Source organism: Lepidochelys kempii, chromosome 11 (genome assembly GCF_965140285.1).
Source record: "Lepidochelys kempii isolate rLepKem1 chromosome 11, rLepKem1.hap1, whole genome shotgun sequence".
Classification (NCBI taxonomy): domain Eukaryota; kingdom Metazoa; phylum Chordata; order Testudines; family Cheloniidae; genus Lepidochelys; species Lepidochelys kempii.
This window is the reverse complement of record NC_136390.1, coordinates 26235277-26262405: the sequence shown is the minus strand read 5'-3', so window position 1 is coordinate 26262405 and position 27129 is coordinate 26235277. Positions and strand designations below refer to the sequence as shown.

At 44.2% G+C, this 27129-nt stretch overlaps 1 protein-coding gene across 8 annotated transcripts in view; it reads right to left on the bottom strand.

The window, feature by feature from the left end:
• MBD5 (methyl-CpG binding domain protein 5) overlaps positions 1 to 27129 on the bottom strand; it is a 268857-nt gene that overhangs the window by 53037 nt on the left and 188691 nt on the right. For all 8 annotated transcript variants that reach the window (XM_078847926.1, XM_073305424.2, XM_078847925.1 and 5 more), the window contains one exon: positions 20102 to 22237. In XM_078847926.1, coding sequence (XP_078704052.1) covers positions 20102 to 22237 — 2136 coding nt within the window. The remainder of the gene's footprint in view (positions 1 to 20101; positions 22238 to 27129) is intronic.

The window sequence follows — 27129 nt, the reverse complement described above, 5'->3', positions numbered from 1 at the left end:
TTTTTTTAATAAGAAAGAATTTGCAATGAATTATTTCTGATACTACACAGAAATGCCATTGTCACATCACAACTGGAATCCTGCTTAAATGAAAAACTTACGCTTCTTTTCAAACTCCTTCAACAGAGAATTGTATAAGAGGATTTCATTATTTTATTAAATATATTTTGGATTCGTCTAGGACTGAAAACCACCCATCTGTTACTATGTTCAGTCTTGAACCCACACCACATCCACTGCTAAAATGATCAGCAACGGCCTTAAAACCTAATGGTAAAGAGTGTGGTCCTAAGATTAGATCCATGAATTCTGGCTCATAGTTTCCTGATTCTATTCCCAACTCTGCCACTGTATTGCTTTTTCCATCTGTAAAATGATCAGAACATTTCCCATCTCACAGTATGTTTTGTGAATTATTGTTTGTAAAACATCATTTCTGTCATCTTTGGAGGAAAGCATAATTATTATTATTAGTGTGTAATTTAACTGGCAAGCTCCAGAAAACATTAAAGACAAATACAAGTTGCCAAGAAAAACAACAGAAGTTTTCTGGAAGAAAAAGGTAAAGTCATTTCGGTGGCCTGGATGGATTCTTTGCTTGGAGTGGCAGAGAAGTCCAAAGCTTCCCTGCTAAGTGGATCTACAATAAAGGCTATTTATTCAAGACTGGTTATTCTTTTTCTGTTTCTGCATATCTGTCTATCATCTTTAAACAATTTTGGACTCCACAAATAAATTATCTGTTTTCCCCTACCTGAAGGAGATTTCTTGTTTGAATTGACAGTAGTTGTATGCAAAAGATGTGTGTCAGAGGAGCAGAAGAAATAAAACAGAATGTAACCACCTTCAAACCATACTTTTCAACCTTACATGGTGACCAAAGAGATGCCTTTTGTCTCGGAAAACATAAATAGTAAAAATGCAGATTAATTTTATAGCAATAAAAGCTATTTATTTTATCTTCTATTAAAAAGCTGCAGCAAATTCCATTGCGTAGCCCCCTGATCATATAAAAATCAGAAAGCATCAATTATAATTTAGCAAAACTCCAGAAACAAATACTACTGGAAACTGGGAGTTCAACTACCTTCAGAGAATTGTTAAAGACAGAATCCAATTTTTTATCGGACAACTCACAATACCATCATTCAAGAAATGTAAAGTATTGACAGCTAAACATTACATATAGTTATATATATTACATGAGATGTCAACTGTTGAGCTCCTTGGGCCAAGGATCATGCCTTCTTTTCTGGGAAGCAACTACAATATTATGGCACAAATAAACAAATAAATAAAATATTGCAGCTGAAGTTGACAGAAATCAAGTTAGTAATCATAAGAACAGGATTTCACAAGCTCCCCGGGCTAGCATGTTAGCGGACTGGTATAAATGCTTTTATGACTAGTAAATTTCTCCAGGTGGCAGTCTGGAACCCGTGACAAAACAGTAAAACAAAAGACAAACTGTCCCTCTCCACATGGTACAGTACACAGGAATTAATATGTGGTCTGGAAATATATATCCAGAGTGGTAGGCAACTTCCCCAAAAAAGCTAATTAAAAAGTGAAAATAAAACAAGTTCATAAGGAACCTTTCAAACACTGAGATGACAAGGGTGGTGAGTGGCAACTGAATGACATGTAAGAGAATGAGAATTACAAGTATGTCAAGTAAGTTTGTTTTCTGTCAAGATTATTCTCCTATTAGATACTCATTTCTGCAGACTGAAAGTCTCTAAAACAAAATGTCATAGAAAAAAAATATCTCTCTCTCTTTTGCACACACACAGATTGCATGGAACATGACCACATCAACATAATGGAATGGTACGTTAGAGGTTTTGGATTTTTCTCTTTTTAATATGAGTTTGTGATGGTCACATTGGCTCCAAAAGGCAACAACATGCATGAAATGTGTAATTCATCCCAAATGAGAGGGATTAACAATTTACAAATAATTTTAGCATGTTTTATTGATACTATTTTTCATTTCTCATATCTATAAGCCAGACATCCTTAGTACCATGAGTTTGACTGTACAGGTCCCAGAGAACAGAAACCAGAAATAACTACTATATTTTAGAAATCCCTGAAAACGTTAAGTAACTTTTTCAAACATAATGTAGCATATTTTAAGGACTTTCCAGGACTAGAAGCATTTCACTGGAAAGCAGGGAAACTTCCTTTTCTAACAGTATAAAACTCCCATTTCTAGCTCTGATATGTCAGGTAAATATTGGTATCTGTTTGTAGTGCAGGATTGAATCCTGAAAGACAAAAAAAGGGTTTATCCACCTTTTGTAATTGTGGTTCTTTGAGATGTGTTGCTCATGTCCATTCCATTGTGGTGTATGTGCGCCCACATGTGTGGTCGTTACATACTTTTGCCTTAGTGGAGGGGTTCTCAAACTTCATTGCACCGCAACCCCCTTCTGATAACAAAAATTCCTACACGACCCCACAAGGGGGACCGAAGCCAAAGCCCAAACACAAGAGCTTCAGCTCCAGGTGGGGGGCCTGTAACCTGAGCCCTGTCACCCAAGGCTGAAGCCTTTGGCCCTGGGCTGCGGGGCTCAGGCTTTGGCCCCGGACCTCAGGAAGTCTAACGTCAGCCCTGACAAGCCCATTAAAAGGGGTCCCGACCTACTTTGGGGTCCTGACCCACAGTTTGAGAACTGATGCCGTAGCGGGATCCGGAGGGCTGGCTGTGGCACCCTCTGGAGTGCCGCGCTCATGCGGCGGTATATCAGGTGCCACCAGCCCTGCGCCCTCTCAGTTCCTTCTTGCCGACTACTCCGACAGAGGGGCAGGGGGGCGGGTAATGGAATGGACATGAGCAATACATCTTGAGGAACAACAGTTGCAAAAGGTGGGTAATCGTTTTTTCTTCGAGTGCTTGCTCATGTCGATTCCATTGTAGGTGACTCACAAGCAGAATACCTGGAGGTGGGCTCGGAGTTCACAGTCTTTCAGATTGGAGTACTGCTCTGTCGAAACCAGCGTCATCTTAGCTTGCTGGGTCAGCGCATAGTGGAAAGCAAACGTGTGGACAGATGACCAGGTTGCGGCATGGCAAATTTCTTGGGTTGGCACCTGAGCAAGGAAGGCTGCCGATGATGCGTGCACCCGAGTCGAGTGAGCCATCATGATCGCTAGTGGGGGCACCTTCGCCAGCTCATAGCAGTAGTGGATGCAGGCCGTGATCCAGGCCCAGATTCTCTAGGTAGACACTGGGCAACCATTCGTCCTCTCCACGACAGCAAACAATTGTGTAGACTTACAGAACGGCTTTGTTCTATCTATGTAGAAGGCCAGTGCCTGTTTGATGTCCGAGTATGCAGCCTGCATTCCTCATCAGTCGTATGAGGCTTTGACAAGTATGGAGCTGGGAGACGACCTTGGGCAGAAATGCTAGGTGCAGACGCAGTTGGACCTTGTCCTCATAGAAGATTGTATAAAGCGGTTCTGACATGAGTGCCCTGATCTTGGTCACCCTATGGGCCAAAGTTATGGGAACCCAAAAGGAGACTTTCTAGGAGAGAAGCAGGAGGGAACAGGAAGAAAAGGGCTTGAAGGGGAGCCCCCATGAGCCTTGACAACACAAGATGCAGGTCCCAAGGAGGTACCAGGTCCCGGACATGCGGGTAAAGGCGCTCCAGACCTTTCAGGAACTGCACCATCATGGGATGGGTGAAGTCCGTTCTGCCTTGAAACGGAGGGCAGAAGGCCGAAATGGCCGCCAGCTGTACCTTGACTGAAGATAGCGACAGCGCAGCAAATAGTCCAGGATGTCCTGCAGTGGGGCCTCTTCCTCATGAATGCGGCGATCCGAGGCCCAATACGAGTACCGCTTCCACTTTGCCATGTAGGTAGCCCTGGTGGAGGGTTTTCTGCTGGGCACCAGTGGAACACCGCCATTCTTCCTCAGTTAGCCACCCAGTAGCCAGGCAGTCAACTGCCGCGCTGCCAGGTTTGGATGCAGTAGATCACTGTGGTTCTGTACAGCAGATCCGGCCAAAGAGGCAGCTGCAGTGGGATGGGTGCCGAAAGACTCAGCAGCATGCCAAACCAGTGTTGATGAGGCCACGCTGGGGCTTTGAGGATGACTGTCACTTTGTCTTGCTTTACCTTTAGCAGGACCTTGTGGATTAACGATATTGGCAGGAAGGCGTACATCAGTGCTCCCGACCACAGCATCAGGAAGGCATCCAACAGGGAGCCCTTGTCTCTGCCCAGCAGAGAACAGAACACGTGGCACTTTCTATTCTGCCTGGACGCAACAGGTTCACCCAAGGAGTTCCCCACCTGTGGAAAACTAGGCTGACCACCTCCGGATGGAGTGACCATTTGTGGCAAGACAAGAAGGTCCTGCTGAGGTGATCTGCCAGGATGTTCTTGGTTCCGGGCAGGTGGGTGGCTACCAATGAATAGCCTGAGACACACAGAAGTCCCAGAGGTGCTGCCCTGCCTGTTGACGTAATTAATCGCAGCAGTATTGTCTGTCAGAACCTGCACCACCTTGCCTTCCAGATGGGGCAGGAAAGCCTGGCAGGCCAGGCGAATTGCTCTGAGGTCCCTGACATTGATATGAAAGCCTAGCTTGTGTTGTAGCCAGAGATCCTGGGTATTCAGCTCACGCAGATTGGCTCCTGAGCCAAGATCAGACACGTCTGAGACCAGGGTGAGCGACGGAGATGGGGTTGCGAAGGGGACTCCTTGCTGCACCGAATTGGAATCCTGCCACCAGTCCAGAGACAAGAAGAAGATGTGGCTCAGCACCATGACCTGCTCGGTCCAGGGGATGCTTGCTGGGAAAACTGACTGAGGCCAGCCACGCTTGCAGAGGCCTCAGAGGAAGCTGGGCGTGGTTGACCACGTATGTTCATGTGGCCACGTGGCATATCAGTCATAGCCATGTGTGGGCTGTGGTGAGTGGTTGGCTCTTTATGAGGGAGATCAAGTCCATCATAGCCTGAAAATGCACTTCTGGCAGGAAGGCCCTGGCCCGTGTAGAGTCGAGAACTGCTCCAATGAACTCTATGCGTTGGACCAGCGTTAACATGGATTTTTCTGTATTTATTAACAGGCCCAGGTTGCCGCAGATGGAGCACACCAAATCAAGGCTCCTGTGCACCTGCTCCAGGGACCTGCCCTTAATGAGCCAGTCGTCAAGATATGGGAAGATCTGGATCCCTCGACGCCTCAGGAAAGCTGCCATCGGCGCCATGCATTTTGTGAACACCCTAGTGGTCAAGGATAGGACAAAGGGTACCGCTGTGAACTGGAAGTGGTACCCAGCCACTATGAAATGCAGAAAACACCTGCGTCCTGGGAATATGGAGACATGAAAATAAGAGTCCTTGAAGTCAAGAGTGGCGTACCAGCCCCCTGGATCCAGGGAAGGGATGGTGGAGGCCAGGGAGACCATGTGGAACTTCCAACTTCTTGAGAGCCTTGTTGAGGCCCCACAGGTCCAGAATGGGTCTGAGGCCCTCTTTTGCCTTCGGGATTAGGAAGTAGCGGGAGTAGAATCACCTTCCTTCCATGTCTCGAGGAGCCTCTTCCACAGCTCTCGAACTTAGGAGCTTCTTGACCTCCTGATCGAGTTGCTCGTGAGAAGGGTCCCTGAAGAAGGATGGGGAAGTGGGGTGATGGGAGGGAGGAGTGGCCAGAAATTGCAGGGTATAGCCCCGAGCCACTATGTCCAGGACCCAGCAGTCCAACATAACCCACCACCAGGGGGGAAAAGGCCGTTGAGGAAAAAACGGAAAGGATCCGGGCAGTTGACTGGTGCATTGTTCCTGAGTACACCCTCAAAATGTGCACTTCTGGCCCCTCCGGTGCTTCTCTGGGCCAGGCTGTGCAGGAGACTGGGATGACCAAGGGTGGCAGTGGCTGAACCCGACGTCCTATTTCCTTACAGGCCCTTGTTGAGGCTGCCATTGTCAAGGTGGCGGAGGAGGCCAAAATGGCTGTCTCAACACCTGAGGAGTGCGCATCCCCAGAGAGTGGAGGTTGCCCACGTGTCTTTCAGGCTGTGCAGACGCGCATCTGTTTGGTCAGAGAACAGGCAGACACCGCCAAATGGGAGGTCCCGAATAGAGGCCTGCATCTCCTGGGACAGGCCAGCAGTCTGGAGCCAGGAACGGGGCCGCATGACCACCGCCGAAGCGACCACCCATGCAGCTGAACCTGCCATGTCCCAGGCCATTTGGAGGGAGCACTCCTTGGCCATCGCCTGGGACATGGAGTCCTTGAACTTGAGAAGAGTCCCACAACTTATTGCGAACCCCCAAGAGGGCCTGGTGTTTACCACCTGAAACTGGAGCTGGCCATAGAATAAATTTTGCAACTAAACAAATCCAGCCTCTTGGCCTCCTTATTTTTATGGGTGGAACTGATGGGCCACCATTTGTCCCTCTTGTTGGCCACCGAGACGACCAACGAACCCGGTGGCAGGTGGGTGTACAAGTACTCAAACCCATTTGCGGGGACAAATTACTTCTTTTCCGCCCTCTTAGAAGTGGGTGGGCTGGAGGACGGGGTTTGTCAGCTGGTTTTGGCAACGTTCAGGACGCCCTCATGTACTGGGAGCACGACATGGGCTGGGGTGGACCTTGAGAGCACATAAAACTATGTGTTCGACTGCTCCTCCATCTTCTCCGCCTTGAGACCCAGGTTGGAAGCCACTCTGCGGAGCAGCGACTGATACTCCCTAAAATTGTCTGGCAGACTAGCTCTCAAGGGGCCTGCCACCACTTCGCCTGGAGAGGAGGATGAAGATTGGACGACCGGGGGAGGTCTGGCGGTGTCCTCAACCATTGGAGAGGGCAGCCTTGGGGTGAATACCAGCTCCTCATCAACAGTGGCTGCTGGAGCGTCCTGCACTGAATCCAGTGCTGTCGGTGCCATGGGTGCTGACTTTGGCACGTCTGACATGGCGACCGAGGGCTGGCGGGAGTGGGGTAATGGCGTGATGGGAACACCCTATGCGTTCCAATAAGGCCTTTGGGTCGGCCACTGGCCCTGCTGCCAGGTCAGCACCAATGCTGCGGCTGTGCCCTCTGGGCAAGGGGTTGAACTGCGCCTCCGAGCCGAAGAAGTCGTCATCTTCTGGTGAACAAGGTGAGGCTGTGGAGGCTTGGGTTTGGCAGCTCACTGTCGCCACCGGTGACCGATGCCGGGAACAGTCCAACCAGTACCAGGAGTAGGGCGAACGGCGCCATGTCAGGGAGTGACCTCAAGGTCTCAGCGATGGTGACCAACAATGTGACAAAGATGGGTGCTGGGGAGATTGTCAACCCCTGGGCAAGCTCTGGCCTGAAGATGGGGATCGGGATTGCTGTGACGATGACTCGTAGCAGCGAGCCAGAGACCTGGGCCAATGTAGAGACCAAGAATGTGGCGATCTAGGGCTCTGTCTTGGCTCCGGAGACCAGTGGCGCTCACTTGTTTTGTGTAAGGCCTTGCCAGAGGATTTGCCCTCATGGGATCCATTGCCGCATGTGGTGCTGGCTGTGGCAGAGGTGCTCTTAGCTCTCCAGGTGCTGGGGGTCAGAGCGTTGACTGCACTGTCAGCTTGGGCCCTTTATCACTCCCTGAAGTCGGTGGCGGGTCCTTTCAGGGGGGGAACTCCCCAGGGCTGAGAGCCCTTTTGCGGATCCAGAGTGGGCGTAAGGCCTGAGCAGTGTTCTTTGCCCAGTGCACCTTGGTTAGGCTTGCTCAGTGCCATTTTCTTCTTCTTCAGCATAGGTGAAGGGGACGCGCTATGCATCGAAGTTGATGGGCTGGGTGCCGGTTCAGGCCATGATGACTCTGAAGCTGGGCATATGGCAGCCTGGATCAGGAGGGCCCTGAGGCATATTCGCGCTCTCTTTGTGTCCATGGATGAAAGTTCTGGCAGATGTAACACCACTTCTTTACGTGGAATTCCCTGAGGCACTGTAGACAACTCTCATGTGAGTCACTAACAGGCATAGGCCTATTACACAAAGAGCAGGGCTTGAAAACTGGAGAACGGAGCATGTCCCCACTCCACCTGGGGCAAAGTCCCTGCCGGGACACTAACTAAACACATAACAGGTACATAACAATCAGCTAAAAAATGATTAAACTATTTACAGCTGGAAGCACAAAGCTAAGATAAAAGAGAAAACGCTGACCGCTTGCAAAGCAAGGGACAGAGGTGCTCCAACTGACCACCACGGGTGGTAAGAAGGAACTGAGAGGGTGCAGGGCCAGCGGCACCTGATATACCGCAGCATAAGCACAGCACTCCAGAGGGTACCACAGCCGGCCCTACAAGACAAAAGTCTCTGACAACCGCAAACGTGGGTGCACACACACCTACAATGGAATCGACATGAGCAAGCACTCAAAGCACGCAAAGAAGGAATTCCCTATTTGAAAAAAAGGAAAAAGTTCTATTTTTTTTAAATGTCAAGTATTTAATACTGCTCAGAGGGTGTGACTATTAGAAGAAGTCCTGAAGGCCAGGCTCAGAAATACTACAAGAAAGACATTCACACATGGTTTTCTTTTAACAGCAGAATCTGTCAACATAACATAAGAACGGCCATACTGGGTCAGACCAAAAGGTCCATCTAGCCCAGTATCCTGTCTTCTGACAGTGGCCTTTGCCAGGTCCCCCAGACGGAATGAACAGACCAGGTAATCGTCAGGTGATCCATCCCATCCCCCATTCCCAGCTTCTGGTAAACAGAGGCTAGGGACACCATCCCTGCCCATCCTGGCTAATCACCATTGACAGACCTATCCTCCATGAATTTATCTAGTTCTTTTTTGAACCCTGTTGTAGTCTTGGTCTTCACAACATCTTCTGACAGAGTTTCATAGGTTGACTGTGCATTGTGTGAAGAAATACTTCCTTTTATTTGTTTTAAACTTGCTGCCTAATTATTTCATTTGGTGACCCCTAGTTCTTGTGTGATGAGGAGTAAACAACACTTCCTTATTTACTTTCTTCACACCAGTCAAGATTTTATAGACCGTTATCATATCCCCCCTTAGTCATCTCTTTTCCAAGCTAAAAAGTCCCAATCTTATTAATCTCTTCTCATACCGAAGCTGTTCCATACCCCAAACATTTTTGTTGTCCTTTTCTGAAACTTCTCCAATTCCAGTATATCTTGTTTGAGATGGGATGACCCCATCTGCACGCAGTATTCAAAATGTGAGTGTACCATGGATTTATATAGAGGCAATATGATATTTTTTCGTCTTATTATCTTTCCCTTTCTTAATGATTCCCAACATTATGTTACCTTTTTTGACTGCTGCTGCACATGGAGTGGATGTTTTCAGAGAACTATCCACAATGACAGTTCTTGAGTGGTAACAGCTAATTTAGACCCCATCATTTTATATGTATAGTTGGGGTTATGTTTTTCAATGTGCATTACTGTGCATTTATCAACATTGAATTTCATCTGCCATTTTGTTGCCCAGTCATTCACTTTTGTGAGATCACTTTGCAGTAGGGTTGTCAAGCGATTAAAAAAATGAATCGCGATTAATCACACAATTAATCGCACTGTGAAACAATAATAGAATACCATTATTTAAATAGTTTTGGATGTTTTCTACGTTTTCAAATATATTAATTTCAGTTATAACACAGAATACAAAGTGTACAGTGTTCACTTTGTATTTAGTTTTTATTAGAAATATTTTCACTGTAAAAAACAAAAGAAATAGTATTTTCAATTCACATAATATAAGTACTATTATGCAATCTCTTTATCGAAAGTTGAACTTACAAATGTCAAATTATGTACAAAAAAATAACTGCATTCAAAAATAAAACCATGTAAAACTTTAGAGCCTACAAGTCCACCTAGTCCTACTTCAGCCAATCGGTCAGACAAACAAGTTTGGTTACATTTGCAGGAGATAATGCTGCCCACATCTTGTTTACAATGTCATCTGAAAGCGAAAACACGTGTTCACAGGGCACTGTTGTAGCTGATGTTGCAAGATATTTACATGCCAGGGGCGCTAAGGATTCATATGTCCCTCCATGCTTCAACCACCATTCCAGAAGACATGTGTCCATGCTGATGATGGGTTCTGCTCGATAACGATCCAAAGCAGAGTGGACTGATGCATGTTCATTTTCATCGTCTGAGTCAGATGCCACCAGCAGAAAGTTCATTTTCTTCTTTGGTGGTTCGGGTTCTGTAGTTTCCGCATCTGAGTGTTGCTCTTTTAAGACTTCTGAATGCATGCTCCACGCCTCGTCCCTCTTTGAAGTGCCATCTAAAATCTGATTTTTAAACCTTGAGTTGAGTGCTGTAGCTACTTTAGAAATCTCACATTGATACCTTCTTTGCATTTTGTCAAATCTGCAGTGAAAACGTTGTTAAAATGAACATGTGCTGGGTCATCATCTGAGACTGCTATGAAATATATGGCAGAATGCAGGTAAAACAGAGGAGGGGACATACAATTCTCCCCCAAGGAGTTCAGTCACAAATTTAATTAACACATTATTTTTTTAATGAACATCAGCAGCATGGAAGCATGTCCTCCAGAATGGTGGCTAAAACATGAAGGGGCATACGAATGTTTAGCTATCTGGCACATAAATACCTTGCAATGCCAGCTACAAAAGTGCCATGCAAATGACTGTTCTCACTTTCAGGTGACATTGTAAATAAGAAGCAGGCAGCAGTATCTCCCGTAAATGTAAACAAACTTGTTTTTTCTTGGTGATTGGCTATACAAGAAGTAGGACTGAGTGGACTTGTAGGCTCTAAAGTTTTACATTGTTTTGTTTTTGAGTGCAGTTATGTAACAAAAAAATATAAATTTGTAAGTTACACTTTCACGATAGAGATTGCACTGTAGTACTTGTATGAGGTGACTTGAAAAATAGTATTTCTTCTGTTTATCATTTTTACAGTGCAAATATTTGTAATAAAAAAGAATATAAAGTAAGCAGTGTACACTTTGTATTTTGTGTTGTAACTGAAATTAATATATTTGAAAATGTAGAAAAACATCCAAAATATTTAATAAATTTCAATTTTTATTCTATTGTTTAACAGTGCGATTAATCACTATTATTTTTTTTAAAATGCAGTTAATTTTTTGACTGCATAAGTTAACTGTGATTAACTGACACCCCTACTTCGTAGCTCTTTGCAGTCTGCCTGGGACTTAACTATCTTGAGTAGTTTTGTATCATCTGCAAATTTTGCCACCTCCTTGTTTACCCCTTTTTCCAGATGATTTATGAATATGTTGAATAGGACTGGGACCAGTACAGACCTCTGAGGGACAGCACTATTTACCTCTCTTTCTATTCCGAAAGCTGACAATTTATTCCCATCTTGCGTTTCCTACCTTTTAACCAATTACCGATCCATGAGAGGACCTTTCCTCTTATTCCATGACAGCTTACTTTCCTTAAGAGCCTTGGATGAGGGACCTTGTCAAAGGCTTTCTGAAAAGTACACTTTATCCACTGGAGCACCCTGGTCCACATGCTTGTTGACCCTCTCGTCTCGATCATAACAGTGCCAAATGAAACAAAAAGCTGGGTGGACTCCTGTCCACTCCATATAAAAACAAAGGGAACTTTTAAAATCAAGCTTGTGGAGAAGGAACTCACCTGGATGGGAATACAGTACAGGTATGTTAAAAATGTTGGCAAGATAATTAGATCATTGAATAAAGCTCGTTGGTATGCTTCGAAGGATTATCAGTTGAACAGCTGTACCTACGCCCCAACTACTCTTTGTAAATTTGGCATAAGATGGATCAGTCTAGATCCCTGCGAGGAACTATTTTTTAAACCTCGCGCCCATCCTGCCTCCTGCATTGTTTCTTGCACTTTTATCTTGCTCCCACCTGCAGAAATCTTCGATCCCACAAGAGAGTCAGATTCCTCCATTTTACAAAAACAAACAAACGAAAAACAACCCCACCACACCACAGTCAGTTAAAATATTATATATATAAATACGGAATGCAGGCATAATTTTTACCACTAAAAGAATAAAACAAATCTTGCTTAAACTATGTAAAAAAATACTTTAGCCCCTGTTATAATAGACATCAAATCTCCTTCTATCCCTTGCTTAAATTTAGGTACTAAAACCTTTATTTAAAAAAAACCAAACTTGCTTTACATTGTTGAAATTTTATTTATGAACAAACTGACAAGAGATTTAATGTTTTTCCGCAAATTACTGCAGTCTGTTTTTTTTCCTACCCAATCCAGCCCACAACAAACATTTTATCTGCTCCCACTATCATGGCAGCAGGTTGTGTGGGACCCACAGGATCCCAGTCCCGCTGCAGGGCTCTAGATCAGTCAATGGAACTCAAAGTATATTCACTCTGCAAACTGACCTTACTTACCAAGAAAATGAACTTCCATACAAGAATGGTAAGATCATAGGTATAGAGTAGATAAAAACAGCTTTCCCCAGCTTAGTCTGGACCTCATTAATAACCCATGAAGACTCTTTAAATTGGGGTTTCAAAGGCATTAAACCTGACATGAACCTTGTGAAACAAGGGATTACATGGAAACTGGTCTACCTTCATCACACTCATAATAAGCTGAAATAGCTGCCAAAGTAACATGGAGGGAATTTCTCTTTTACCTTTTTGCTTTGTTTTAAATAGAATTAAAAACGATGGGTGTCTAAATTAGCTGTTACACTCAAGAAAGATCTTGGAATCATTGTGGATAGTTCTCTGAAAACATCTGCTCAACGTGCAGTGGCAGTCAAAAAAAGCTAACAATGTTAGGAACCATTAGGAAAGAGATAGCTAAAAAGACAGAAAATATCACATCACTATATAATTCATGGTACGTCCACACACCTTGAATACTGTATGCAGTTCTGGTCACCTCATCTCAGAAAAGATACATTTGAATTGGAAAAGGTACAGAGAAGGACAACAAAAATGATTAGGATTATGGAACAGCTTCCATAAATAAGAACGATAAAAAAGACTGGGACTATACAACTTGGAAAATAAATAACTAAGTGGGGATATAGTAGAGATCTAAAAAAATCATTGATAGTATGGAGAGAATTTATAGGGAAGTGTTATTTACCCCTTCACAGAAGACAAGAACCACGGATCACGCAATGAAATTAATAGGCAGCAGGTTTAAAACAAACAAAAGGAAGTATTTCTAAACACAATGCACAGTCAACCTGTGGAACTCATTGCTAGAGGATGTAGTGAAGGCCAAAAGTATAACTGGGTTAAAAAAAAAGAATGAGGTAAGTTAATGGAGGATAGATCTATCACTGGCTATTCACAAAGATGGTCAGGGAAGCAACCCCATCCTCTGGGTGTCCTTGAACCCCTGACTACTAGAAGCTGGGACTGGATGACAGAGGATGGATCACTCAAAATAGCCCTGTTCTTTTCATTCCCTTCAAAGCATCTGGCACAGGCCACTGGCAGAAGACAGGATACTGGGCTAGATGGTCTGACCCAGTATGGCCATTCTTAGGTTCTTATGTTCCCTGTCTGAGGCTTTTTTCAACTCACTAATGAAAAAGCAGTAAAATGTTACCACATCCTATAAGAATTTAGGTCAGACACCTATTAGAGGTGTCTGCCTCTAAACCCCATTATAAATCAAAAGGATTATACAAAAAAATGTTAAAGAAAAGGAGTTTTTCTTACCCATAACTTTCAGGAGAGACCCAACAGTAGGGCATGATTCCATGATAAAGGGCAGGGTTTAGCTACTTTCCAGAGAACCTTGCTCTTGGCAAGGATTATATGGCCACCCAGTAAACCTGTGCTCCTACATCTGAGAAAGAGGCCAACTGGGAGCTACCCCAAGCCACCTTGTCCCTCCCTACTGAGGGTAATCTTAGCCCATTCGGGTCATGAAATTATACTCTCAGACCCTGTAACATGAGTCAGTAGCATAGGCACTTTCTTTCTTTCTTTCTTTCTTTCTTTCTTTCTTTCTTTCTTTCTAAAACAAAAGTCTTGCCTGAGACCCATTTCTCTCCTCGGACTCAGGGACCATGTCCTCATTCCCACAGGTATTGTCGCAGGAAAACCTGTATCAGAGTAGTAGAGATCCAGGAGAGTTCCTCTCACAAACCTTAAAAAGGCCTACACACACTTTCATAGTTATTGTTTCCGATTTAAAAATATAAATTTGCATTACATGACTGTAATATCTATATAAAAATATCCTTGCATTCCTTGCCTCAAGTTCTACTGATATAACAGTTCAGCTGTCTTATTATTAATTATTTGTATTATTATGTATTTGTATTATAATAGCACTGAGGAGCCCCAGCCATAGACCAGGACCCTGCCGTGCTAGGTGTTGTAGAAACACAGGACAAATAGTCAGTTCTTTCTCTACTTTCTCTTAAATATAAAAGAAAAGCAAATGGATAGACAGAGAGACAGGGGAGTACAAGGTAATAATGAGACAATATTGGTCAGCATGACAGGCAGTGCTTTCTGCAACCCAGCAACTTAACTGTTGTCAGTATTTTGTAGGCTTCACGGCAGAGGAGGGTTTTAAGGAGAGATCTGAAGGAGGATAATGAGTTACTTTTGTTGATGCTTAGGGAGGAATTCATTTAAAGCATGAGGGGCAACATAGGAGAAAGCACAAAGGTGCTTGTTTGAAAATTTCACAAGTGGACAGTGAAGACTGGCATCAGGAGTTGATCGCAGGTGACAGCTGGCCTTTTGATACTTAATAAGAGATGATAGATAGGGTGGGGATAGGTTGTGAAGGGCCTTTAAAGTGAAAAGAAATAGATTAAGTTTGCTATGATAGCAAAAAGGGAGCCAATGGAGAGATGCAAAGAGAAGATGATATGGTCAAAGAGATGGGCTAGGGAAATGATCTTTGCAGCATCATTCTGAATAGATATGAGTGCTTCAAGATTGCATTTGTCAAGAGGTAAGGGTGTTTCAATAATCACGATGCAACATGATGAGAGCCTGGACTTTGAAGATGGACTTCCTTCCTTTGAAGTTTTTAAGGTCAGGCTTGACAAAGCCCTGGCTGGGATGATTTAGTTGGGGATTGGTCCTGCTTTGAGCAGCGGGTTGGACTAGATGACCTCCTGAGGTCCCTTCCAACCCTGATATTCTATGATTCTATAAAGAGTTTATATTATATTTTGTGCATGGATCGGAAAGGCTGTATCTTATGTTATGCAGAAAGAATCTGCAAGACTTGACCTAGTCTGGATGTGAGGACCTAGAGAGAGGTCTGAGGGCTTGTCTTTACTACAGGGAGATTGATGCTGCTGCAATTGATGCAGGTGTTGATTTAGTGGGTCGAGTGAAGACCCCCTAAATCGACGGCAGAGCACTCTCTAGTCGACCCAGGTACTCCAGCTTGCTGAGAAGAGTAAGGTAAGTCTCTCCCATTGATGCAGCACAGTGAAGACACTGCGGGAAGTCGACCTAGACTACATTGACTCCAGCTTCGTTATTCATGTAGCTGGAGTACCGTAACTTAGGTTGAGCTACTCCGGTAGTGAAGACAAGCCCTCAGACAACAACTGAGTTAAATAACAAGGGAGATGGGGGCTGGCATTCATGAGTCCCTTTAAAATTTGTTAGCACTTATTAGGAATGAACATTCAAGAACAGAGGCACCTGTATCGAAACAAGGAAATAAAATCCACCTGCAAAATTCTTCACCTACCATAAACTTTACAGTAACAAATAAGTATTTCCAGCTCACCCTATCAAGGCCTTCCTTTTTTATGAGTTGTGGCCACATCTAATGGCATAGACGATTGATGTGGTGATTACTAGGTCAATTAATAACACCTCTCAGAAGGGAAGGATGGTCTTGTGGTTAAGGTATTAGATTGGACCTTAGGAGCTCTGTGTTCAGTTGCTGGCTCTGCCACAGTCTTGCTGTATGACTATAGACAAGTCAAGGTGGGTAGTAACAGAAGTTTGTCCAATAAAAGATATTACCTCACCCACCTTGTCTCTCATATACTTTGAGACCAAACACCACTATAGGCAAGTCACTTCATCTCTCTACACCTCAGCCCCCAGCTGTAAAATGAGTATGAAGATAATACTGAGTTCTACTATCCCTTGTCTCTTTAAATTGTAAGCTTTTTAGGACAGGGATCATCTCTAACTCTGTATTTGGACATTGCCTAGTTCAACAAGGTCCTGAACTCAGTCAGGACCTCTAGGTGAGGCTGCTGCACAAAGAGTAAATTAATAACAACATTGACCTGATGGACATGGGTTAACTCTGGAAGAATTTGTTCTATCCTTCAAGCAGGAAGTTTCCCCTGAATCTTTCAGCCCTCATTTGTTAAGGATATTGGACAGTAATCTGACCTGTTAACATCCTAACCAGGGAATGCGTGACAAAACGTGGAAAAAGAGTTAAAAATGTGTAACACTACCTTTCTAAATAAGTGTAAACGGTTCCTCCTGGTTAGAATCATATTATGCACATTGTTTTCTTTCTTTTGGTGCATTCATATAACCACCCCACACTATTTCCCCCCCGCCACCCCCCGGATGCTAATCTCTTCTATCCTGTTACTATTTCAAACCTCAAACTTTTTCAAAACCTAAAGCCATTTAAAATGTTTCATTAATTGTTATGTTTCAATTACATACAAAAACTACATTAAAAGAAAATTATTTGTGTAGCACAACCATCTAGAAACTAGGTAATGACCCTTTATGCATAGCTCATCTTAAATGATCACTCTCCTTACAATGTATATTTTTTCATGGTCTGTGTGTATGTATAAAATCTCCTCCCTGTACTTTCCACTTTATGCATCCGATTAAGTGAGTTATAGCTCACGAAAGCTTATGCTCAAATAAATTGGTTAGTCTCTAAGGTGCCACAAGTACTCCTTTTCTTTTTGCGAATACAGACTAACACGGCTGTTACTCTGAAACCTGTCTTTATGCATATGCACTATGATGCAGTCTTTAATTATATGATCACATTTGATTTTTTCCACAGGATCCCTGCCTCATTCATTGCAGAGGATGGACAGTGCTCTAGGAATAAGGCAGTTACATTTTCTCAGTCAACATGTAGCCCAATGCATTATTCACTGCACACCACCCAAACCCAGTACTGAATATGTAATCATTTTTTTCCAAGTGTCTCATAAATATTAATGAATTTAACCTGCACAACTCCCCCAGGAGATAATGAATTTAGCTTCACAACTCCCTTGGCAGGTAAGGAAGTATTATCATCCACAATTTACAACAAACACATGCATCATGATCAGGATTAGAACCCTGAATCTTCAGTACTGCAGCACAGATCTCCACAACTACATCTACTGGACTAACTATATTAGCTAGCAGCAAGAGAAAGCTGTTCTCCTTTAGTGGCTGGTTCACACAGGCTGATGCACCACACAGTGATACAGTGGGTTATCTATGCCCTGTTTTACAGACAGCATAGCCAAGGACAAAGATATGGCCGTTTATTTCTGAGAGGCAGTGGGGCTCAGTGACTATAATTTGGGTCTGCCATATTAGAGCTGGGATCTTCAACTTCTGTAAACTCACAATGGGGTAGGAAGCACTGATTAATAGTGAGAGATGTGAAGTGAAGGGTATGGAAATATTAACGCCAGTCATCAGAAGAAGTGAATCTAGAACTCTAGTGTCCATGGCAAATGGTGGTGAGTTCCTGCTCCAAATGGTATCCTAGAAAAGGGGGGATGTGCTGGAACCTTCCTGGATGTGGCTCAGTTAGCACAGCTCACTGTTCCCCTTTCCCATCCCTCTGCTCTTTCAGCCACAGCTGGGTAGTTTCTGCCCTGAGGATTTCCAGTGTCAATTGCTGTTGCAATAGTGGCCATAGCGGCCCAGCCTTAGATTATACAGAGATTTTGTTATCCTGCAAAATTATGCTGAGCACCACAAATCAGAGATGGGACATGACAATTTTCAATACCTTATAACAGCCAAATTTAAACAGGATTTCATGAGATGAACAGAAAAGGCCTGGCCCTACTCTCAAGGAAATTCCATGACCTAATTTCAAAGGCATGCTGCAAGCAATGGAGGAGTTAGGATCTTTTGTAATGGAAAGTGATAGATAATCTGTAATGTAGGGGTTTTTACCGGATTCCTCTATGCTTCAGTTGTTTTTGAATAGTGTTTGCAATCAAAATATTACAGCATTGAGACCCAGAAAAATGAAATTGACTTAATTGATTTTCACTGCTCAAGCTGAGAGAAGTGCAAAAAATACGAATAGTAAATTGGATTTTTTTAGATTTCACTTTTAGAGCCAAATTTTGTCATCCTTATGCTTAAGAGTTCCTTGAAATAAAAGGTGCTATTTGTGGAATAAGAAAACATGGAGTTAGGATGGAAAAATCTGACCCTCTGATCTAAAGTATTATTAAAAGCACATGCTAATAGCCAGCTATCTAGTTCTTGTTGATTCTTCCATTTGTCACAGTAACTAGTTTCTGATTAGTAAACATTAGGACTACTTGTCACTCAAACTGGCATTTAAAACCAATTAAGGAGTAACTGTTTCACAATGAATTAGCAACTAAAATATGTAAAAAACAAACCAAAAACCCCACAAAACTAAACTCAAATAAAGTAGAGTATCCAAAATCCACAGCACACTTCTTTGGCTAAATCACTCTTGTACATTGGTATAGACTGTACATGTCTGACACTTCCTAACTTCTTATACAATAGTTATGATCCTGCTGTGACTTTGACAAAAAACTATAGTGGCATTGTATGGTAGTGGGTGATCCTACAAATAACACAGAAATGCAGATGGACTGCTAACTTTTAGTACCAGCTTACTAGTTATAGAATATGTTTAGAAAGTTCAGGTCTGTATAATTCCAAGGTCTGTCTGCTAAATAATTTAGAGGAAATGGATTTACCTCAAAATCAAAAGATAATCATCATCCCATCACTAGCAAAACAATGTGTTATGGAGGATTGGATTTGGTCAATCATTAGACAAAGGACATAATGCCATCAGTGCTCAATACATACAGGGAGTGTTACTGAAAGGGAAAGATGGAAGTGTTTTCAGTTTGCTGATATTTGGCTCTCTATCTCCATTTTATCCAACACAGAAGATGTGGCTGAGCTTCTTTTGCAGTATTGTGTAGTGACTGGGCATCGATTTGAATGAACTGGCAGAGGCTTAATCCAAAGAAGACTCAGATGGCATTGGTAGGTTGGGAGAAGCAGCCACAGAATGTAATAATGATTATGTTGGTTTCTGTTATTAAGGGTGTTTGCTTGCTGCTTGTCACTTAACTTAGCAATTTTGGGATCTTGTTACCCATCCAGCTGTTAGATGTTCATAACCATGATGGTATCTTTTCCCATCTGTGTCTGGTCAGGAGATTACAACCTGCACTCTTGGATATGGACTTTGTTACCTTTATCCGAGTTTTCGTCGATTAGACTACTGAAATGTGTTCTATATGGGGATTCCTCTTAAATCAACCCAGCAACTGAAGCTGGTGCAGAAGGCAGTGCTCTGCTTATTAAGCGTATCTTGCCTTGACCATGAGCAGTGCACCAGAGTCTGCCTGTGGATTTCTGGGTAGAGTTTAAAGGTGTTGCTTAGGACATATAAAGCTCTGATCATATTGAGAAGTGATCCCTTGAGAACCCTCTCTGTCCGTGCCATACTACCACAGCCCCAGAACTCTGAAATTCACTCCCCTGGGTTTTAAATAGCCCCAGTCTGTTGACCTTTAGGATATGCTCAAAACTCATCTATTTGGGCATATGTCTGGGGACAGTTGAGGTTTTTATCAGCCTGGACAGGTATATAGATTTTATCTATTGGGAGTATTAGTTTTGTAGGCGGTAATGGGGAGGGGGGCACTCCGCATTTTGTGAACATGATGCTTTGGTGTAAAGAAAATGTGATTTTAGTCTACTGCTGTTTTTGTCTTGGTCTGTTTGTGTTTTTATCTGGTAATCAGTCTGAGACAGGCATACTTTTTATGCCTGTATGAGTAAATGACAATATACACTTAGAAACAATTCATAACGTAGCTCAAAACTGTCAGACATTCAGGTACTCTTTTAAAAGGAAACCTACCTGCTTCAGGACTTGTTTGATTACAGCTGCTAACAATGCTGTTTGGTATCACTGGAGTGGAGGAGGCGTGGATTCTTGACTGAGGTGGGTTCAGATGTAATGAATTTCCTAAAGCCATTCCTGACTGACTAAGCACCCCACAGTTCCCACTAGCCTGCATCTGATTTATTAAGCCTGCAAGATGGTTGTTTGGGCCTGGGCTAGTACCATGGACAAAGTTAGTGTTTGCATTCTGGCAGTGCATACCTTCCCCTCTTAAAGGTAAGCTCTGTGTCAATGAATTCTGAAGAGTGCCAGAGTTCATATTGGCGTCTGTAAAATGCATCTGGTTAGCAGAACAAGGCAAAACAGTATTTGAGCTCCCACAACCGGTGGTACTATTGCTGTTCATGTGAGAACTTTGACAACTCATGGACTGAAGTAACTGAGACATAGAACTGATGGGAAATGAACCTTGATTTTGCTTTCTTATCAAATCAGATCCAGGCTTAGGAACTCCAGAACTATCCAAATGAGACTGTCTAAGCAAACTCAATACTGTGGTAGTTGGTTGTTTTCTTTTCCTCAAAGGGTCTTTTTGCTGAGACATCAGTTTATCTCGTAGTGCTGCTCGACCACTTTGCCCTTCACTTGTTGGTAGAAGCATGTTGGCAGCAGGAGGAAACATGGTGTTTAAAGTGCTATGTCCTTCATTGTTGCCACCACTGGCAACAGTTCCAGAATTGCTACTGCTGCTATTGTTGTTACCAGCAAGTTTATTTTGATTTGCTAGCTGTGCTTTGGCTGCTGCTGAGAGTAAACTACTTGCTGGAAAAGAGGCAGCATTGTGCTGATTCAAGATCTGATTTAAAGGCATTCCCAGCAAACCAGGCTGACTCTTCAGGGGACCACTTCCAGCAGATGCAGTAGGAAAAACTGCATTGCTTGGGGGATTTAATACATTACTCATTCCAGCAATTATCGGGTTAGGGATGTCCTTGTACTGATGAAGTCCATCAGGCTTGGTGGAAGGGCTTGATGGCATAGATGGTCTTGGAGACCCTATTGTTGATCTTGGTGACCTGGGAGGAACTTTGATACCACTACAGGATGACTGTGGTCCTACTGGAGGCAGCATGAAATTTCCATGATCTGATGATGTGGAAGATGAACGTGATCTTTGGGGAGACGCCTCAATCCTTCCAATCCCAGATGCCATCATATGGACTGGGGATGTCACTGGTGAAGGAGAGAGGGAAGTTGAAGCTGAATGCTGAACTCTTTGTACATGACTTCCATGGTTCATGTGACCAGGTTTTACAGTTGGCAAAGGGAGATTGCTTGGCAAAGGGACAACAGCAGGAGGCATGCTTACATTCATTACAGGTACCTGAGAATGGACATTAGAATGGTAAGTAGTTGGGTTAATGATAACAGGATTCTGATTAATTGGCTTGCTAGGAATAGGGTCAAGAATGCCAAGTGGATCCTTCTCTGATGTTAATGGCTTTTTCTGAAGAGCACAAGAAGGTGGAGGAGGTGGAGGTGGGCCTTGGGGTGGTTTATGGTGAAACATTGCTCGTGGTAGTTCCATACTAGCTGAAAAATTACACATGGGTTTTTTCATTACTGGGCTTTTTGTGGTCAAGGTTGGGGAAAGAGGTATATTAGTCCTTCCAGCCATTGCACAGGATGACTGAACTGGAGAACCATGTAGCATTAGTGAAGGTGGAGATAAAGGAGTCCTGTTCACGTGAACAGGACTAGAGTTGGGCGCTCCATGAAAATTGGAATTGTTTCTTGTGAAAACATCAGGGCTTCCAAGTGGATCAGTCCTAGGAGAGATTGAGCCATCTCCATATATCTGTGATCCTGATGAAGCTGGACTAGGCATTCCACCATGACTGCCACGATATGGAGACTTCTGTCCATGATCGTTACTGCCCAATCTCTGCCTAGGATAGACAGAATGAAGATCTTGTTGCTGGCTTCCAGTCACTTCTTGTACATAAAGCCTACCCATGGCATTAGATGCCCCTATCATTAACTTGAAAGGAGTTTTACATTCTGGGATCACAGAATTTGTAATTCCTTCGTGTGATTTATTCCTTATTGATCTTGGAGTTGTTGCTTGAGAAGGTACTACTGGAGTTGCACCTGATATTAAAGAAACAGTAATTAATATTTTGAAATCTGTTAAAAAATTAAGTTTTGCACATTCATGTACATCTATAGCTATTACATATAAAAACAAAGAAAAAGTTATTTAGGTTCCAAAACAAATACTCAGAAGTTAGGAAATCCAAGATTTATGGTTGCCTGTTCAAAAATAGTACACAATCATATAATTAAAGACTGTGTCATAATGCATATGTACAAAAGAAGCAAAACTGAGGTTGCATGGGCAATCGGACACAAGTCATTTCCTAACTTTCAAGTGTTTGACTTCGCTATTTAAATAACTTTCTTTTGGCATAGAAAAAACTAAATTGTTTCATATTTCCCCCCCAGATGATTGTTTTCACCTATGTTTTGTGCAACTGTAACAACCCTCCCTGCATCATGCATCATCATTAAGGCTACGTTTTAGTCACAGGTATTTTTAGTAAAAGTCATGGACAGGTCATAGGCAGTAAACAAAAATTCACGGCCCGTGACCTGTCTTTGACTTTTACTAAATACCCCTAACTAAAACTTGGGTCAGGGGGCCGCGAGTGCTTGGGGGGGAGAGGAGAGGCGGTCTGTGGGTGATGGGGGGGGGGAATCCTGGGACCTGCGTTGGAGGGAGCGGTGGCACGCGGCCTGGGACCCCTGCTGGTGCTGGGGGTGGGGTTGGTAGGGTTAGCAGGCTCCCTACCCCTCTCTGACCGGCATGTCGCTGCAGCTCCTAGCGGGAGAGGTGGCAAGGGGGGCTCCGCATGCTGTTCCTGCCACAAGTGCCGTCTCCGCAGCTCCCATTGGCTGGGAATGGCAGCCAATGGGAGCTGCAGGGGAAGCACCTGTGGGCGTGGGCAGCGCGCAGACCCCTGGTCCCTCCGCCTAGGAGCTGCAGGGACATGCTGGTGGGAGCCGGGTAGCCCCCCTCCCCAGGTAAGTGCCACCCTGCACCCCAAGCCCCTGCCCCCTCCCACACACTCAAACTGCTGCTGCTGGCCACTGTAGAAGTCACGGAGGTCACAGAAAGTCACAGAATCCATGACTTGTGGGACCTCTGTGACAGACACAGCCTTAATCATCATCAGGGTTTGACCCCCCAAACTTTCAGCACTTCAACACAGGCTGCTACCACTTCAGCTATCAGACTCACTAGGTTATCTGGCAGCAGCAGAAGGTGGTTATTCCAAAGGAAAAATGGGCATCTGGCATCATGCACTGGGTGCAGTGGGCATATGCTGTGCCCAGTTCTGCTCTCTCTCTGTCACACCCCGCTCCACAGGAGAGGAGGGGCTCCTGTTCCATATGGGAGGAGAGGATGGGCTGCTGGAGTCATGTACTGGGCCTGAGGGGCTTACAGGGCGAGACCTGCATCTCTCTCTCTCTCTCCCTCCCTGTGTTCCCCTAAAAGTAAGGGTAGCTCATGGCTGCTGATGGAAAATATGGGATAGAGTCATGTGCCAGCTCTGGGAGTGTACTGGAGGTGGGGGCTCCCAGTCCAGCTCTTCCACAATTGTTGCCACAATAGCTGCTCTTGCAGCTCCTCGGCATTCCCAGTGCAGTGTATGGTTGTGTTGCTGCTGCTACTTCAGCGGCGGCTTGGGCTGAGCTCTTTAAAATGTTTGTATGCAGTTATTCTTTTGTTGTGATGCCGAAGTTTTCCTGTGGAATGCAAACAACTGAAGGGAAATGGTGATTTTTAAACAGTCTATAAGTCAGCTACACCTGATTGAAATTTCAAAGGCCTGTTGCAAACAACAGAGACGTTCAAGCGTCTCAAAAAGTAAAAATAAAAAATCCCAAGAAACTTTTATAATGAAAAGCACTAGGCAACTAATCATAAAGGTTGCTTCTCGTTCCCCCTGAAATAAAACAAGGAACCATGAAAATAACCATCTAAGGCAAACAGGGCTAAATTCTCTCCCCAACATGCAGCTTGAATAAAGTGGGCCTTGTGCTGGAAAGTCTCTAGGCTGGATATGGTCCTTCCTAGTCCCCCACCTGGCTGCTCTCTAAGCTGCAATAACCCCTGGAAACGCTGCATCACACTCAGTAAGGGACTATGGCCAATAACCTGAAAGCCCCTTTTCACACTTACCGCTCTTGGGGTATGTCCACATAGCAGCTGGAAGTGTGCCTCCCCCAGGTAGACAGACTCACATTAGCGCTGGTTGAGCTAGTTCAATTAAAATAGCAATGTGGATGTTCTGGCACAAGTGACGGCTTGGGCTTGCCACCTGAATCCAAGCCTGCCCAACCCTGTGGGTCTGAACGCAGGTGACTAGCCTAAGCTGCATCCCTGCCGCAACATCCACACTGATGTTTTAAGTGTGCTAGCTCAAGCAGGGCAAAGATGAGTAATGTCTGCCCAGGCTGGGAGGCAAACTTCCAGCGGCAATGCAGACGTGTATCTAGTGGAACAACACAGGGCTTTCCACGGCCTTTATTTGGGCCATATGATTTGGCTCTTAAAGTGCTTCTACATTGATTATTAAAATGTAAAGTTAAAACAATAAGTTTAAATGTATCATCTTTTTTCATTAAAATTTGAAGTCACCTTTTCTGTCTCTAATTGTAATTGAGGAACCATGTGGGTTTTTAATTATTTATATTTTAATTCTAGGCAATCATGTATATCAATATTAGCTTTTAAAAAATAGTATGCTGAAAGTACAAAATGGTAGGACTGAACAATACTTTGAGTATATGACGACATTAGAATATCAAAAACACAAAAAGAAAAAGCCAGGCCAAATTATTTAGAATGAATGGATATATTACTATGAAAAAGATATTCAATTTTGAAAAGTTTAAACAAAAACCTTTCAATTAGGTGAATATAAAATTATTTATTTTATCTTTGAATTGCAGAAATGATGTCATTGTTGTCGTCGTCGTAGTATTTATTTATTAAGGATTTACAGTATGTAAGCTCAGTATGTTAGGATTTGAGTTGCATGTAGGGGGTTGGAAGGGAACTCTCTTTTTTTTCACGGTGGGGGGGCCTTATTTAGAGTGTGTACACATGTGTACATATGCAAACGGTGTACTTTTGCATTACAGATATACTGTAAGTGCATAATAAATTAGGTAGTCCTGATTCCAGCCTCAGTACTAGTTCTCACACATAGATAAAGATTGCTTTCCTTTTCTACCTACCAATATCTATTTTTTCTAAATCTTCTATTTCCTCTTTTTGCCTTAGTGATGGCATCATAAGCAGCAGAAACAAGTACGGAAGCTTTTATGACAAGTTTGCTTACTTCTAGGTACTTGCACCTCAGATTGCATTTGTTTCACCTTACAGAGCACCTCTGCATTCTTGGCATGCAGCCTCAGAATATGCAAAATTTAATTTGGATAAGAGAAACTGCACATTCAAATACATGCAAAGGTGCATATAAATCCCCCCATTGACAAGCAGTAAATTCCCACCTCCCCAGCAACTAGCGTTGCCAACTTTCTAATTGCAGAAAACCGAACACCCTTGTCCCACCCCTGCCCCGAGGCCTCACCCCTTCTTACTTCATCCCTGCTTCCTCTCCCCCACCCTTGCTCACTTTCACCAGGCTGGGACAGGGGATTGGGGTGCAGGAGGGGGCTCCGGGCTGGGGGGTAGGATCAAGGGGTTTGGAGTGTGGGCTGAGGGGTGGGGCCAAGGGGTTTGGAATGTGGGAAGGAGATCCGGGATAGGGCAGAGAGTTGGGGGGGGAAGGAGGGGATGAGGACTCTGGGGTGGGGCCAGGGATGAGGGTTTGATGGGCCTCCAGGCTGAGGGGTTTGGAGTGCGGGAGAGGGCTTAGGGATAGGACAGGGGTGCAGGAGGGGGTACAGGCTCCAGGAGGGAGTTTAGTTGTGTGAGGTGGTTCCGAGCTGGGGCAGGAGGTTGGGACATGAGGGGCTTGGGCTCTGGATGGTGCAAACATCAGGTGGCCCAGCATTTCCTGGGGATGGAGAAAGTCTGCGTGGTTCCTGGGAAGCGGCAACATGTTCCTGCCGCTCCTCGGCAGAGGGGCAGACAGGGGGCTCTGCACACTGCCCCCGCCTGCAAGTGCTGCCCTCTCAGCTCCCATTGGCCCATTCCCCGGCCAATGGGAGCTGTGAAGCCAGCGTTCAGGGCAGCGTCTGTGGGTGAGAGCACCGCGTAGCGCTCCCCTGGCCACCCTTCCACCTAGGAGCTGGAGGGATATGCCGGCCGCTTCCTGGGAGCCACGTGGAGTTGGGCACAGAACCTGCCTGCCCCGCTGCAGCCAATCGGAGTTTTCGAGGCCCAGTCAGCTATGCTGACTGGAGCTGCCAGGGTGCCTTTTCGAGAGGGCGTTCCGGACATAAACCTGATGCCTGGCAACCCTACCAGCGACAAGGCCACCATGCACATGCGCTGCAGTGACAGGACAGGCCTTCATCCTAGTTGCCAGTCTCTCCCTACTACACTACTATGACAAACTGCCTTCCACTACTCCTTAACAGCTGCAGAAACTAACCCAACCTGTACGAAATATACATAAATGTGTATGTTTCAACCGCAATCAGATGGCTTATTCAAATGCATGCAACATTTGACTCTGTGACTAAATTACAAAAGCAAATCTATCCAAGTACATACCACGGAACGTGGCCTATAGACACATATTACAATGTATGGAAGTGTGCCTATCTAAAGAGGCAATCTTCTTATATTTGCTGGGGCACTTAGTTTTGGGAGGAGCTGTGTTTTGGAAGGGTTTCTTCAACTGGGAGATGGATAATAGTGTAGTCAGGAAGGAAAGTAGGGAAAACTGGGCAGCTGGGATTAGTTGGCTGGGGATAAGCATATCATTTTATTTCTTCTTTCCTTTTATAGAAATAGAATATAAAAACTACATGAAGAAAGCTACAGTACATTCATGCAAAGA